This window comes from Pteropus medius, unplaced genomic scaffold (assembly GCF_902729225.1).
Source record: "Pteropus medius unplaced genomic scaffold, Ma_sr-lr_union100, whole genome shotgun sequence".
Lineage (NCBI taxonomy): Eukaryota > Metazoa > Chordata > Mammalia > Chiroptera > Pteropodidae > Pteropus > Pteropus medius.
Genome location: NW_024349225.1, coordinates 3322855 through 3338512, shown reverse-complemented (window position 1 = coordinate 3338512; position 15658 = coordinate 3322855). Strand labels below are relative to the sequence as shown.

Below are 15658 nucleotides of genomic sequence, written 5' to 3'. Positions count from 1 at the left end.
GACGATTAATCTGACAGTGGAGAACAGAGGGCAAAAGATTAAAATTAAGAAGGATTTACTCTAAGCCAAATATAGGATAACGAGGCACTGCGATGGGGCAGGTGACTGTGAAAACTAAGAGCAGGATTTAATGACCTATGAGGGGCAATGAGGAGGTGAGTTTCAGTGGATGACTCTGAGACGATAGCTAGGAAGCCAGTTCTGAAAGTGCAGTGATCTGTTATTCACCTCACTTATGAGAGTGTAAAATATCAAAGCCATCATTTTATATATGATTCAAAGTTCCACTACCTCAGTGACTTACTATTGGAAGAAGGTTTTAGAGTGTCACTTTGCACCTCTAAAAAAAACCCATTGTGCTTTGTTAGTTTTTAAATGTACTTTGATTCATTATTTCTAATTAAGAAGAATATATACTCTTGTAAAAAAATTGAAAATTTGGAATATACATTAAGCACTTCTGCTAGTCATAGATAACAGCTGCTGATATTCTGGCATTTTTTTTTTTTACCCTCTTTGTGAGTGTGTGTGCATGTGCGCGTGCATGTGTGAGTGCACTAGGGTCACATAGTTTTTCATTCTATGTCTTTCTAGTTAAAATTATATTTTGAGCATTTCCCATGGTGTTTCTATATGGGGGTATGCGAGAATTTATTTAACAGCGCTCTATTTTCAACTTTTAGATTATTGCTATCTTGTCATTTTCTTTAATGCTCATCCTTGCACATGAATCTTTAATCACACTTTTATTATTTTCTTAGGTATGTATTAGTTTATAACTTTTAGTAAATATTTCCAGATTGCTTTCCAAAAACACTGTATCAATTTAGAATACTGTATCAGATTGTAGATGTGAGCCCTTGTTTTACATCGCTTTGCTGGCATGAAAAATATATTAAAAACAAAGTTAAAAAATTTACAATATGACAGAAAGAAAAGGAAAATATTTTTGTTTCAATTTTCTTTTTTTGCTTGTGAAACTAGTTTGTCATGCATATTGTGAACTTATGTTTTTAAACTACTTTGAATTATTAGTTTTGCTGCTACTCATTAATAAGTATTTTATATCTTAAAAATATTAGTTTGCCTTTTATTTGCAAATATGATCAAATGAGTTATTTGTATTGGGAATTTCCTGATGATTTTAATGTTTTAAATATTTTTGTAGCGATTTCTTTCATTGGTTTTACTCACGAAATTTGTACTTCTTATCAAGATTAGTTACATATGGATGGATATTTTTCTTTTTATGATATTCTTTTTAAATATTTTAACTCATTAATCTTTTAAAATATATTGAGTGTGTAATAATTCCACAAGAATTTTTTAACATTATTTGTCATGATTTTATTATTACATATTTTATTATAGAACACCAGAATCTGTTTTGTGTTTAACCTTTATATTCCAATGGTCCATCTGACAATCTGACAATTCCTATCTAAATACCACACCGAATAGCTTCATTATATGTTTACTATCTTAGGGAGTGTATAATCACTATAAACCTATAGACATTTCCAGCTGTGCTTTCTCATGGACGTGCTTCTTTAGAATCATTTTGTCAATTCCTTCCATCCTACTTTTCTTCCCCACATGTATATATCTCCTTCTATTTTGGTTTTGTATAGTGTAAAACCTATTGCTCTGGAAATAGTGAATTGTATTTTCAGAGACTAACTGTAAAGGAAATTGTAATATGTTATGTATATTTTTTTTCTTCAAAAATGTACTTCGGAAAGTTCAAAGTGAAAATGAACTGAATTTTCAGGCTGACTTGGAATACTGAAAGTGCTTTTCTAAACTTATGAATGTTTTTAAGATTGCCATTATAAAAATATCCATTTCTACATAGATCTAAAAGATTACTCAAATATAATGTTTAAATTGATAAAAATATTATATATTAATGTTAAAGTGGGTTACTTATTTTAGTAAAATGAGGTTTAAAAATTGATGGGAAATCTACATAAAGTCTTGATAGCAGAAGAGAAAATCCAATATAATAATTAGATAAATGCAATATGATTTTATTAAGTTGATAAAGAGTGAAGAATTTTATATATTTGAGACTGAAATATGGATCTTATTTGTAATAAAAGAATAGGGCAAACTATTAGAACCATTAACTTTATTTCACAATTATTGATGTAATTATGTCATAAGTAATAGTTAAATCTCAGATTTTGTCAGGGAGATATAGAAGGATGGACATCATGGCTTTCAATGAAGGCAACCACTTTATTATATCTACTTTGTAACTGGCCTTGAAAGTTGATGACGTCAACCTCAGTGATACTGGAGAATTTGTTTTTTTTTTAAATTAGTAGGCACAAAGCCTAATAAATAGTCCAGATATAAAGAGCTTCATTATTCTAAATAGTATTCTTATAAATTGATTTAAGAAAAGCAGCTCTGTATTTCATTTTATTATCTCTTTTTGTTAACCATTTCATAGCTTAGATACATGCCATGCAAATTTAGTTTACCATTAAGGTCCCTTCAAGGAGAACTCTGATAGGATTTGTCTTTAATGTTAGTCATGGAAATAAGCCAGAGTCTTCATATTCAAGTGTGCAAAATAAACAGACTGTGGATTTAGGAGGGGGAAAAAAAGCTTTGGATCTTTTGAGAAGCAAGCAAGGAGTATAGGAAAATTCAAAGTCTACAACTGGAATTTTTTTTTCTTTACCTTACTAGATTTTATGGGGAGTAATAGATTAGAGGTATTGTGCCATAAATTATGTTATTTTATATTATGTTGCCATATATTGGACATAAATCTAGCTCAATTTTTCAGTGCCCTTTTAAATACTTAATGACCAGAAGCCGGAGCAATGGATTCATGCTCATAAAAATAAAAGGAAAGAAGGAAGGAGAAAAGGAGACAATGAGGAAAGGAGAAAAGGAAGAGAAGAGAAAGGAGAATTTGAAATGAGCCAGTCTTCACAAATGATAGAAGCAACGCGTCTAAATTTCTATATTTTACTCTAGGTCAAAGTTCCATTTAAACCCACAAATAAGGAAAAAGCATCTGTGTTTTTCCACATAACCCTGATTTATTTGTTGACATTAGGGCTTGATCCTTCTTTAGAACCTCTGCATATGATTTACTGTAATTTTTAGGTTGGCTAACACCATCAAGACCAAACCAGTCCAAGTGTTAGCTTTGTGGGTATCGATTCATAATGGCCAATGAAGGGAAGTGCATGTTATTAAACGTAGCATGTACAGATTTACCTCTTGTCTTAGTTTCCTCGGCCACCATAACAAATTACCAGAAACATGGCAGCTTAAAGCAACAGAAATGTATTCTTTTACAGTTCTGGAAGCCACAGCTCCTCCAGAGTATCTATGAGAGAATTTTTCCTTGCCTTTTCCAGCTTCTGGTAGCTCCAGGCTTTCCCTGGCTTGTGGCTGCGTAACTCTAATCTCAGTCTCTGTCTTTATACAGCCTTCTCTATGAGTTTGTCTTCTTATAAGGACATTTGTGTCTCATAAGGACTTTTGTCATTGGATTTATAACTCACCCAGATAATCCCAGATCCTTAACATAATTATATTTGCAAAAAACCCTTTGGTATATAAGGTTACACTCACAGGTCCTGGGGGGTTAGGGCATGGATTTATTTGTTGCAGGGCCACCATTCAACTCACTCACCTGTATGGGTCTTGAGGACCAGATGCCTTATAGTGAGTAGATATACCCCAAATTAATTTCTCCTTACATATTTTTGTGAATTTACGGTAACCTGTTAGTGAAGAACTAATGAGAGATGCAAAAATTCTATGTAAATTCGACACACTATCAGATATAGAAAATTATTTTCATTTATATTGCATCGTAAAGATCTTGGCTTCTAATACCAGCATGCTTTTTATTGGAAGTGAGAATAACAAAAGACCACAAAATAATGAATTCTAAATTACAGTTTCTAGCCATTGTATCTTATATAATTGTTTCAATAATTTTTAAAGATTCTGCATACTTATTTACATACTTATGGTCCATAAGTATGTAAATATAAAAATAGATTTTAAATAATGAGAAACATCTTAGCACATATCCTAAGTTTGTACAAAGAAAAATCATTTCCTATAGAGAAAAACTAATTTATTATAGATAGGTATAAATATACCTATGTATTTATAAATATATATTTACATGTATAAATAAATAAAATGGCATATATTTGCCATTCACACTATAGTTTGAATATATTTCTGTTATTTAGATTGTTTTTCCTATCTTTTGAGATGTTTTAGTACTCAAAAATGCATAAACATTTTACAAAGTATCACTTCGAAGGATATTATCAAATTTTTATCTCCACAGAAAATCGCTTTAGTTAGTCCTACATAAATTTGTCTATGGAAATCTGAAGCCCGTGGTGTCAAACAATAAGCACATGGATAGTTGTAACAGAATACAGTTCTGGCGCGTTGCTATAATTTGTGGAGCAATGATTTTTTGCTCACTGCATTCTTCTCAAATACTCTTTTCAAACTCGTCTGCTCTCCTCATAGTCTGTGTCATTGTTTCTGTCTTTACATGCCGAGAAATGAGACATCAGAGAGAAACTGATTTTTCCATCCTGTAATCACTGTCTTTATAGTCACCAGTCTTTAATCTTTTCCACGTTAGGATCATATAAGGAAAGAGAAAGTTTCCATCTCTTCCTCATTCCAGCATAAAATATCTACCTAAAAATAGCTTGGTCTTTTCTGTCCTGCAATTCCCTTTTCCTCTTTCTCCACACAGCCACACATCGTTGGTCATACTCTTGAGTCATATTTATAAACATTCGCAAGCTCTTTTTTTCTCTTTATTCTCACGCAACCGATTCACACTATGAACTTTGGGTTTTATTTGGGTGTTGAATAGGCTGGAATGAATAATTGTGAACAGTGCTAGACAAGAAATAACAAGCTGAATAATCCAAATGAATGGGGGGAATAAAGGAGTTAATGATAAAAGTTTTCTCAAGTTTCGAACAAGAAAATATTTGTATATGTGGGATTTTCAGTAAAATATAATTGTATTTAGCTTAATAGCTTGTGAAGCAAATGCTTGAATATACATTAAAGTTTTTGTTGTTCCATATTTTTATTTCTTTGTAAATGGCTTAAAGAGAGAGTTGATCGATTTAAAATTCACAACATTCCAGAAGCATAAAGACTAGTAAAAGTTCAATGAAGAGTATATTTTTCTCTAAATGTAAAGTGCTATTTTAAAGTGCTTGTTTTCTTAAATATAAATTACTGACTTTTAAAAAAATACATTATCTCATTTAATACAGCAATACTAAGGAAGATAGTAGTATTAACCTTATTTAACAGTGGTAGAAAATGAGATGCTGAGAAATAAGAAACAGGTGAAATGTAGATGAAATGGACTTGAGAGTCCAAGATTTCAGGGATAATGAACAACCTGGTCCCTGTTTGTTTATTTGGTTTGTTATTGTCACTTATGATCCTCATGGTACCATTAGGGGAGTGTCGCTGCATACTTCAGCCCCGCAAATAATTCTAACAGCATTCTTATGAGAGATGTATTATTATTACCATCCTTCTTTTATATTTGAGGCTATTGAGTATGGAAGCATTAAGAAACATGCCCGAGGCCCGCAGCTGGCGTTTTGACTTTGACTCAGACAATCTGGCCCCAGCATCAGTTTATTTGTCCTGCTTCCCCTTAAGCTGAATATAAATAGAAATAAGCTTGATTCACTACACCTCTCCATATTGACTTGTTTTCTTATATTAAATTTTTAATATTTGTGTGTGTGCTTACTCACTGCCTTAGTCAGCCTTGATGCAGAAACAAACTCAAAATCTCAGTGGCTGACAACAAACATATATTTCTCTGTCAAGCTACACATCAGCAGCTGCAAATGAGCTGCTGTGGTTCTGTCCCATGTGTCCTCTCATTCTGGTGGGGACGCAAAATCTTTTTACCAGGAAGGGGGCTAGTATGTGATAACAATCACACAATCTGCCAGTCCCATTAACTAAACTCGTGGTACCCTCTCTATGGCCCACTCTTGGCTATTACTTATGTAATGACAACATGCTGAAGCCAGAAGCCTAACCTTTTTTCAGAAACAGAATGGAGAAAGAAAGCCAATTCAGAGAAACTCAAATATTTTTGTATACATAAAATTTATTATTGTAATTAGTTGTGTGGAAATGATAAAAATTCAGTATGGAATGTTCTTCATTCTGCTTCCTCAGATTCTTTGACTCCTTAGGGTTAAAAAAGATTCACATGGCTTAGAAATGCCCAGAACCTATAAAACTTTTTTCCAATAGCAATTACATCAACATAATTTCATTTAGTTCAGTTCATCAATAAATTTTCCAGTGGAGCTAGGCCAGAGCCGAAAGTTAACAACACTGAGCATTTTTTTTTTTTTTTTGAGATTGATGGGCTTCTTGAGAACAGGGTCATTATTCATCTTAGCAAGGAACATGCTACTAGCTCATAGTAAACACCTAGTAAATATTGAATGATAGCCAGACTGGCTGAACAAATCAAGACTGAAAATTCCCAAATGCATCTTTCCCTCTTCCACAGGAACTTCTACTTGCAGAAAAATGGGCTAAAATGAACAAGCTTCCCTTTCCAAAGATTGACCCTTATGTGTTTGATCGAGAAGGACTAAAGGAGTGTTATGTCTTTAAACCCAAGAATCCTGATGTAGAGAAAGATTGCCCGACTATCATCCACTTCGTTCTGGCCAACATCAACTTCAGAAAGTACAAGGCTCCAGGTGCGTTGGGTATAAGTTGTCTTCTATAAAGTAGGAATCTGGTAAAGGAGCAAGACCAATACTAAGCTGATACGCACTGGCACTTGCTGTATCAGCTATTACAATTTTGAGTGCTTCCCTAACCTTGGCAAATAGCTTCTATCCTGAGACATCCAAGTATCCCCCATCTTTCTCACTCCAACATCCCCTAGGTCCTTCACAATCTAGAATCTGGAGAGTTAACTACTAGCTTGGTAAAAGCAGATTTGGGTCTTTACTCCAAAACCTCGAATTATGTTTGTTCTGATTGGTTGGTGATCTTATCGTTAAGATTGTTAAATTTTGAATATCACTATTGTGAAAGGAGCCCTTGTTTCGGAACAAATCATGCAAAAGTTCTGGGAATTTTAGCTGACTACAAGATGAATGTAATCTATCAGTACAACATAGCTGGTAATTTCATGTTGCCATGTTATATTTCATAGAAAAAGAAAATTAAATTCAAAGCACAGTCATCCTGCTGTACCATCTTCAGAATGCCGAAGGCCTAAAAATCATTATTTTAGGACCAGAAAATGTAGTCGTAAAAGGAAAGACACAAAAAAATAGAAATGGAAGATCTAACAGGGGACTATGGAGAAGAAAGTCATCTTTTTCTAGATGGCAGAGCAAGACAGAGAAAGGATCAATAGGGATAGAAGTTATTATAAGTCGTACTTCAAAACAAGAGAAGGAAGGATTGGCTGTCATTTTTAGTTATCGGACAGTAAAATACTCGAAACCAAGAATTTTCTATCACTGTTAATTCCCAAGAGGCCGTATAGGGGATTTCTATGTCATGACCACAATTAGATCATGTTTGGTGTGGGTTCCCCCAGAAGCAGACTCCGAGCAAAGGATTCAAGTGCTAATGGTTTATTTGGGTGAACTAGAGAATTTTAGTAAGGAAGGAGGAAGTGACAAACAGAAGGAAGGCAGAGAGCAAAAGATGTGTTCATGAGCTGGCTGCTTGATCCTGTTGGGAAACTAGGAAATGGAATAGAACCTGGGCTCCAGAATCATCCTGCCCACTCACACGGCAAGAGACAAGGGAACTGGGGAATTTATATCCTAACTCCCTAGCTGCCTGGAGTAGAGTATTCTTTACCAGGATTTCCAGCCAGCTGCTAGTGAGCAAAGCAGGCTTCCACAGTTGCAGACAGGGGTAGGAAGCCCTTTGGCACAGAGATGAGGATACTGGCAATTGGAAGTTGCCCAGTCAAAACACACAGAAATCCCCCAGGGAATGTGGAAGGGGGACACAACAGTATTACTACAGCTTACAGTGACCCCAGTGGAGACTTCCAATGTTATATTTATGGCTATTTGTATGTTTTATTCCCTGGGTTTTAGAGCTATTTTGTAGTGTTCAAAATAACACTGTTTGAGACTCTTCTGATATTTAGGTGTTCCAAGAGAAACTGCAGAAGAGAAAGAAATAGCTGATTTTGATATTTTTGATGACCCGGAATCACCGTTTTCAACCTTCAACTTCCAATATCCAAATCAAGCATTCAAAAGGCTTCATGATCTGATGTACTTCAATACTCTGAACAACATCGATGTAAGTATGTCCTACGATTAGTGACAATGTCAGATATTTCATATCACATAAACATAGCAACACCTCTTTTTAATTAATTAAAAATAAGGTTTATGAATGACACCACCCAAATTGTACCATTTTATTTTTCATGAAATATTTTGTTAATCTCCAGGCGAACCCTATAAAATTCACAAATAAGAAAACTAATGCCTCCAAATTGGCAAAGCCTACATTTTATGCTATTATTTGATTGACAGATTGGTTGGAACTTAGCTTCTTTCCCAAAGTACCTAATGTATTTGTGATATGATAAAATAAATATTAGAAGTAGAAAGTGATAAAAAGGAAAAATAAAAGTAGGAAAGTGAATATAACCAAAGTGTAGTTAATCTACAAAAATACCATGTGTTTTAATGGATACACTCATGCTTTTTAAATGTCTTTATTTTTATGGATCTTGGGAATATCACCCAAAGTAGCAGCCCTCCTACCCTGTCTCTGACAGCTGCATGCTTCTGTCGCTTCATTTTCCCCAGAGATCTTAGCTAGCCTGCTTTGCCAACGCTAAATTCCAGTTCATCTTTAAAGAACGACTGCTCTGTTTGTACTCACCTCATGACAGCAGCCCCGGTTTGTCATTAGCATCAGGATTCTGCACTTACTCGATCCTCCCAAATTCTTGTTCACTGAACATTGGCCCAATGTTTTTCCACTGGCAGTATTTCATGTTTGTTTGTTTTGTGAGAAACCTAATATCTAGTCACTTACACCGGTAGACGTGTGGTATGTGAGAAACGCAGCGGCTTTGGAGTCAGACCTAACTGGGTGGTCACACCCTTGCATGCTGCCTCTTGGCTGCGTGATGCTGGGCATGTTGGCTAACCTTTCCACATTTAACTTTCCTCATTTGTAAGAAGAAGCAGCGATACGTGTCTTATAGATCAGGGTGAGGATTAAGTAAAATAATATAGTTTAAGAGCTTGGCATCTAAGAGACAATAAATTGAAGCAGCTAATAGGTGATGATAATATTATCTGTGTTCTGACTTAGCTATCACAGGAAAATGTACTGTTATGCACTCTCACTCATTCAATTTATTAATTCAGTAAATGTATTCTAAGAACCTGTTGTGTGTTAGTTTATTCGGCATATGCCAATGATGCATAATAAAAAGCTTTTAAAATTTGTTCTCAAACAATTTTATAGTGTTAAATATTAGATGTTAATTAAAATGTGGAAAAGCATATATCCAGAAGTACTGGTACTTAATTCTTAATTTATTGGTATTTTATCATCATGATAAGTGTGTCTAGGTACGAGTTTAAGTTTTTATCGTTCTAAAAAAAATAACTAGAAGCGTACTAAGTGTCATAGCCTAATACCTTGGGCCCCGATTCCTGCACCTTTAATGCTGTCTGTAATCTCTTTCCATCTTATTTCTTCATTAACTCATATTTATTGAGTATCTACTGGACCAAGCACTGTTTTAGGAACTAGGAAATATAATAATTCACAAAACAAGAGAACAAGAAAAAGTTTTGAGTGCTTAATATAAGCTAAACCTTTCCCCCTCAAATATTTAACATTGAAAACTATCCTATGAGGTAGATATTTTTATTCGCGTGTGAGGAAACTGAGTTATGTTATTAGTTAGGCAGATTGCTGGAAGTCACACAGTTATGTGAAGAGCTGAGATACCGCCACAGGTTTTTTCCACTCTTTCCTAACTTTTGACCATCTATCTCTCAAATAAGCACATTTCCTAGTATTCTCCAAAACAGCCTCCTCTCCAACCAGGCCAATTTCCAGATGTTCTCTAAACATGGCATGACCCTCTATCTTCAGCCTTTTTATAAGGTTCTCCTTCTACTGCCGAGAATGCCTCATCTTTCCACTCTGTTTATAAAATCCTGCTTGTCCTTCGACTCAAATCAAGTCTTATTGTCCCTATGATTTGAACTTTATCCTGTTTAATTCGACCTATAATAATAACCTTCTGCATATTCATTAATTTTACAAATATTTATGGTTCCCCTACTGTGCTCTAAGTGCTGGGATCAAAAACGACAAGACTTACAGAGTCCCTGTTTCCATGACATTTTGGGTTTTATTGGGAAAGCAGGCATTAGCCAGGAAATTCACAGAAATTTAGGTCAGTATATCTTCTTGTATTTTTCTATATTTGTAATTTTTATTTCTTTCTCAAAATATACTGTAACTTCTTCTTTGGGATCATTTAAAATTTTCTATTGTGGGAATTCAATATTTGCTTGTGGATTGCTTCCAATCTCACATTTCCAAATTTGTTCTTTTTTGAGAGAAGATCACATTTTACGTTTTATTTTCTTATCTTCTCTTTTTACTGCCAAAGATTTAAAGGTTCTGGATCAACAATGAGGAAGCTATTGAATGGCACAAGCGAAAGATGACATGAATCCTATTTAGAGATGGGCAGTGGGGACGGAGAAGTTTGAGATATGAGGGCTATTGCTAGGATAAGACTGATGGGAAGGATTTGGAATCTCAATGAATTTCAGGGGAATATGAAAGAGGAAATTAGATACAGACACTACTTAAGAATACTCCTAATTAAAAAAAAGAAAAACCAGGAAGATTCAAATATGGTATCTTGCCTTTGTGGATACATCTAAATGTATCATGCTGGAAGCTTTGAATTTAGCAACTGATGTACTGAGTTTAGCTCTACTATTTATATTACAGAATTATATCACAACAAATCAGTATTTTTTGCAGTAATCTGTAAAAACCTGGTTAATGGTTTTATAGTGTTAATATGCCACCTAGTGGTTCAACTTGCTTATTCCAATTGCATTTAATTTGAGTTTTTCAGAGTTATAAGTATAAATATTCATTTTCATTTATAAGAATGGCCTGTTTACTAGAAATAGCTGCCAAAGTCCAATTATGGTAAATATTGCTAGTTATTGATATTGATATTGATGATTTTTTGTGGTCATGAATTCATTATGAAGTAATCGACAGCAGTCATCAGTATAATTTCCACTGTGGTCTTTTATATTTTAAAGCTTCTTCGGTGTTTGGAAAGTAAATAGCTGATTTTTTACTTTACTTGGGTACTTCTCCGTAATGAGGGTTATTGCGTCTCATGATTATGTGGTGAAAGAGAAACCAACTTAAAACCTGATGGCATGATCTCTAGAAAGGTGGGGAAGTTATTAAAAGAAGATGCAGAGGGCACGTTTGATCACAGAATTAATTTTCTGACTTTTACCAAATAACAAGCCCACGATTGGCTATATATGGTGGGTTCTTTCTAGTGAACTTTCTAGCCTCACATCCTGAATTTCCTCACAGATGGTCAGTTTTAAAATAGCAATAAATAGATACTACTTATGGAATGTTTCCTATATGCCAGGTGTTGTCAAAGTAGTTTTTACAAATGATGTCCAATTCCTACAAAATCCAAGATTAATATTATTATTCCTATTCTAAAGAAGGGGAAACATGCTCAAGGATTTAAGCTAAACTGCCCTTGATCTCACACAGCCAAGAAATGGCCGTGTCTGGAAGCCCAAAGCTTCTTTTGTCGCTATAGAATTATATTTCCCCTACTCATAGGAAAAATGGGGTCGGCAAATTTCTGCTTTACTTAAAAGTAACATATGAGCTCATTTTTCCCATAAGACTATACACACACACACACACACACACACACACACACACACACACACACATATATATATATATATATATATATATATATATATATATATATATATATATAACTGTTTTGGCTGAGGAAGTGGGGTGATTCCTTAGCCGTGACTTCTCTCCTCACTAGGCATAGGGTAAGTCTTTTATTTGTGATCCTTCATTTCCACTTGTCCACTAACTGTAAAGAACATAAATTCTAGATTTTGTAATTATTCTTTCTTCACTCTCATCACTTTCTCAGTGAAGGACAGAATGAAGATAAATTTACCATGTTACAAGTATTCTATTCTCAATTTGATCAGCACAAAATCTGGAACGCTCCCAGAATAGTTCTTTTTCTCTGGTAAGGAAAGGAAGAGTATTTGGATATGAGTTTAACAAGACTATAACGGTGGGATGTTGAATTTAAATGTATATATACATGACTCAGATATTTCTCTATTTTGAAAAGAATACTTTAATAAAAAGATTGATGAGATTTTTGTTTTGAGCAAACAAATGGTTAAATGAGTTCATAGCTGCCCTAATTATACATCTTTTGCCTCTATTTGCAGGTGATAAAGAATGCCATCATTGAAAGCATCGAATACAGAAGGCAGAATCCATCTCGTTGTTCTGTTTCCCTCAGTAACATTGAGGCAAGAAAATTTTTCAACAAGGAGTCTCTAAGCAAACCCACAGCATAATTTGTGTGCCAGAAAGGGCAGCAATTTCCGATGCTGAGGGAGTTTGAAATTCCATGACAACTGGATTTAAAAGCACATTAGTATTGATCACAAGAGACTGGCTAATACTCAAAGTTGTAGTTATTTAGCTGCATGAGAATAATACCCTTAGAAGTTCGTTAGGTTAGCAGATGGTGTTGGTTATGTAAAAATATACTCAGCTACATTTTTTTATCAGTAGAAATTTCCTGATGCAAATGTAGGGACATATACTGTATTTTTAGACATTCCTCACCAACTATCTTCTGTGTCCTCTTTTTAAAACCTTGGCTTCTTTTTAGCATATTTAACATTTCAGTCTCAATAAGTAAGACTTTGCATAATGTGTGAATATCATTCACTGACTGGATTTATTCATGCCATGAGACAACACTATTTTTTATTTAAATGCATTTATACATATACAAAATAAATACATCTATATGTAAATTAGCATGAGACAACTGAGTTGTATTATTTTTAATGAGATATTGCACCGTTGGCTGTGAGAGTCTCAGATTCATGCTTTCGAATGCAAAAGTTGTTAATCCTGTATTCAAATATGAAACTTATCGATTTAAATCATGGCTATTTTTCATAAAAGAGAAAGTGTGCATTAATTGTTAAGCAAATGGCATATATTTATTCAGCAAGTAGAAAAAAATGTAACCACTTCTAGTTTAACATTTTACTTTGCTAAGGTTATCTTGGACTGCATATCCACCACCGGAGAAAAATTCGGAAGAGTAGCAAGGGCTGAATATGCAAGACTTGTCTTCGGGAGAGTCTGCATTGCACGGCTACTGGTTCAGTTACGGTTGAACTGCTAAGGTTCTGGGTTGGTTTTCCAAACATAAGGGCTTCCTCATTCTTTCTTTACCGCGTCTATTCATTTGTCTTCTTTCATCTCACCTTTCATTTGTGGGGGAGGAATAAACTTTCCTCTATTCTCACGGTTCTTCTGGCTGGTCTAACAGTCAAATAGATGTGAGACAGATTAGCAAGAGGAAATTACCAAATTTAATACATACGTATGTGTGGGAACCCCACGTATGTGAGTCAGAGACCCCCACATGCACAAGAGTTCCAGAGGTAGAAAGCGAAAATGAGTACATGAGACATCAAGAGCTAGGGATGAGGTGAAATGCCTTGGGAACTTCAGAAGATTATTTCAGGATGATAAGAAAAGCAGACCTTTAGTAAATAGCAGTTTGCTCTGCCCTATAGTTAGATCAAAAGAAGTTATCTTTGATAATCTCTTATGGGTGAGGCCTCTAATTCAAATTCTTCTAGGTAATTAAGGGAGGGTGTGGGGCAGAAGTTTCTCTTGAGCCTGTGGCTAAAGTTGCCTTTAGTTCAAAACAATCCGCATACACAGAAGCACATGTTGGGGTGACTCGTGGTGAGGCCCCACACATTCACATTTCTACCTGTGAGGAAAGATTTAAAAAAATAATAAAGAAGGGAGCACTTGAAAGTTTGTTCTTTTACTGGTTGATTTATTCATATGACAAATGAGTGCCCACTACAGGCCATCGGACATGTTGGAGGATCTGGGGATACAGCAGGGGACAAAACGGACAAAAGCGTCTGTCTTCGAGGACCGTACATTCTAATGGAGGTCACCAACGACGAACAAGACAAATAAGTATCTAGAATGTTAGTGATAAGCACCAGGGAGAAAAATTAAAGAAGGGAAGGGAGGAGATGAGACGTGTTGGTGGTATGTAATTTAAAATGGGACCCTGGAGAAGATCATAATGAGATGGTGACATCGGAGTAAAGATGTGAAGGGTCTCAGGGGACAGGACCTGTGGATATTGAAGGGAAGAGCATTCCTGGCCAGGGGAGCAGCCAATGCAAATGCTTGAAGGTGGAGCGCCAGGCATATCCCAAAGCAGAGAAGAGATCACTGTGCCCAGAGCTGAGTGGGAGATAATTCTTTTTGAGTTAATTATATGAACAAGAGTTTGGAAGAGTGTATTAAATTAGTGCTTGGGGCAGAAATTAAAAAAAAAAAAATTCTTGCCTCAACCTGTTGCCATGATATAATCTTATGTGGAGAAAGTAAATGAATAAACCGAGTAGAGTTTTGTTTGTTTTGTTTTTGTTTGTTGTTTTTGTTTGTTTGTTTTTTGGTCACTATCGTGGGCTCTAGGCAGAAAGCAGGCATCTGCCAGTGTCCAAGACCGCACCTATACAAAGGACCCTATCACCCCAAGCCAGATATATCGGGAGTCAAAAGCCTGGCTTGGTGGGACCGCGACCAATGTAACGAGAGACACCTGGGTGGCCTGGTTCATGGAGAGTTCAAATACCATTAGGTAGCAAGTCCAAATGGGGCCCTACTGTCCCCATTTGCAGCTGGCGCCTCAAGGTGATTTTCAGGGTGGGCCCCCTCCACTCTGGACTCTGCGGATTGTGGAGCCCGGCCCCAGCTCCCCACTGCCAGAGGGTCGTGGCTGCCCCAGGCCGGCTGAAGAAGTGAGAACTGCGCATGCACAAGAGAGCTCAGTTCGGTGTAGCCAGGAACATGGTAACGAGGGACCAGTCTAGTCCCAAGAGGCCGGGTCACAGAAGCAGAATCTGGGGAACACAAAGCATTTGCTTCATTCCAAGCCCTAACATACACAAATGTGCATGCTCTCCTGAAGTCAGAGCTGGAGGACACTGGCCTGTCTTTCAAGGGCAGAGCCAGGCAGGCTGGAGGGCAATAATCTAATAAGAGACACTCAGGACCCACAGGCAGCAAGTCCAAATAAGACTGACCGTACTTGATTTTCAGCTTCTGTATTGCACCACCGACGGGGTGTCTTAGGGGGGTGAATCCCTTTTACAGCGCAGACTATGCAGGAGTTTGGGGACAGACCCCAGCTCCACAGACCTGGAGGTCCCTGCCTGCCCAATGCCAGTGGAGTGTG

At 35.9% G+C, this 15658-nt stretch overlaps 1 protein-coding gene across 3 annotated transcripts in view; it reads left to right on the top strand.

The window, feature by feature from the left end:
• The window catches only part of PLA2G4A (phospholipase A2 group IVA), a 117991-nt gene extending 104627 nt beyond the window's left edge, over positions 1–13364 (top strand). For all 3 annotated transcript variants that reach the window (XM_039881225.1, XM_039881226.1, XM_039881227.1), the window contains 3 exons: positions 6578–6773; positions 8198–8355; positions 12588–13364. In XM_039881225.1, coding sequence (XP_039737159.1) covers positions 6578–6773; positions 8198–8355; positions 12588–12719 — 486 coding nt within the window. In that variant the 3' untranslated portion in view covers positions 12720–13364. The remainder of the gene's footprint in view (positions 1–6577; positions 6774–8197; positions 8356–12587) is intronic.
• The last annotated feature ends 2294 nt before the right edge of the window (positions 13365–15658 follow it).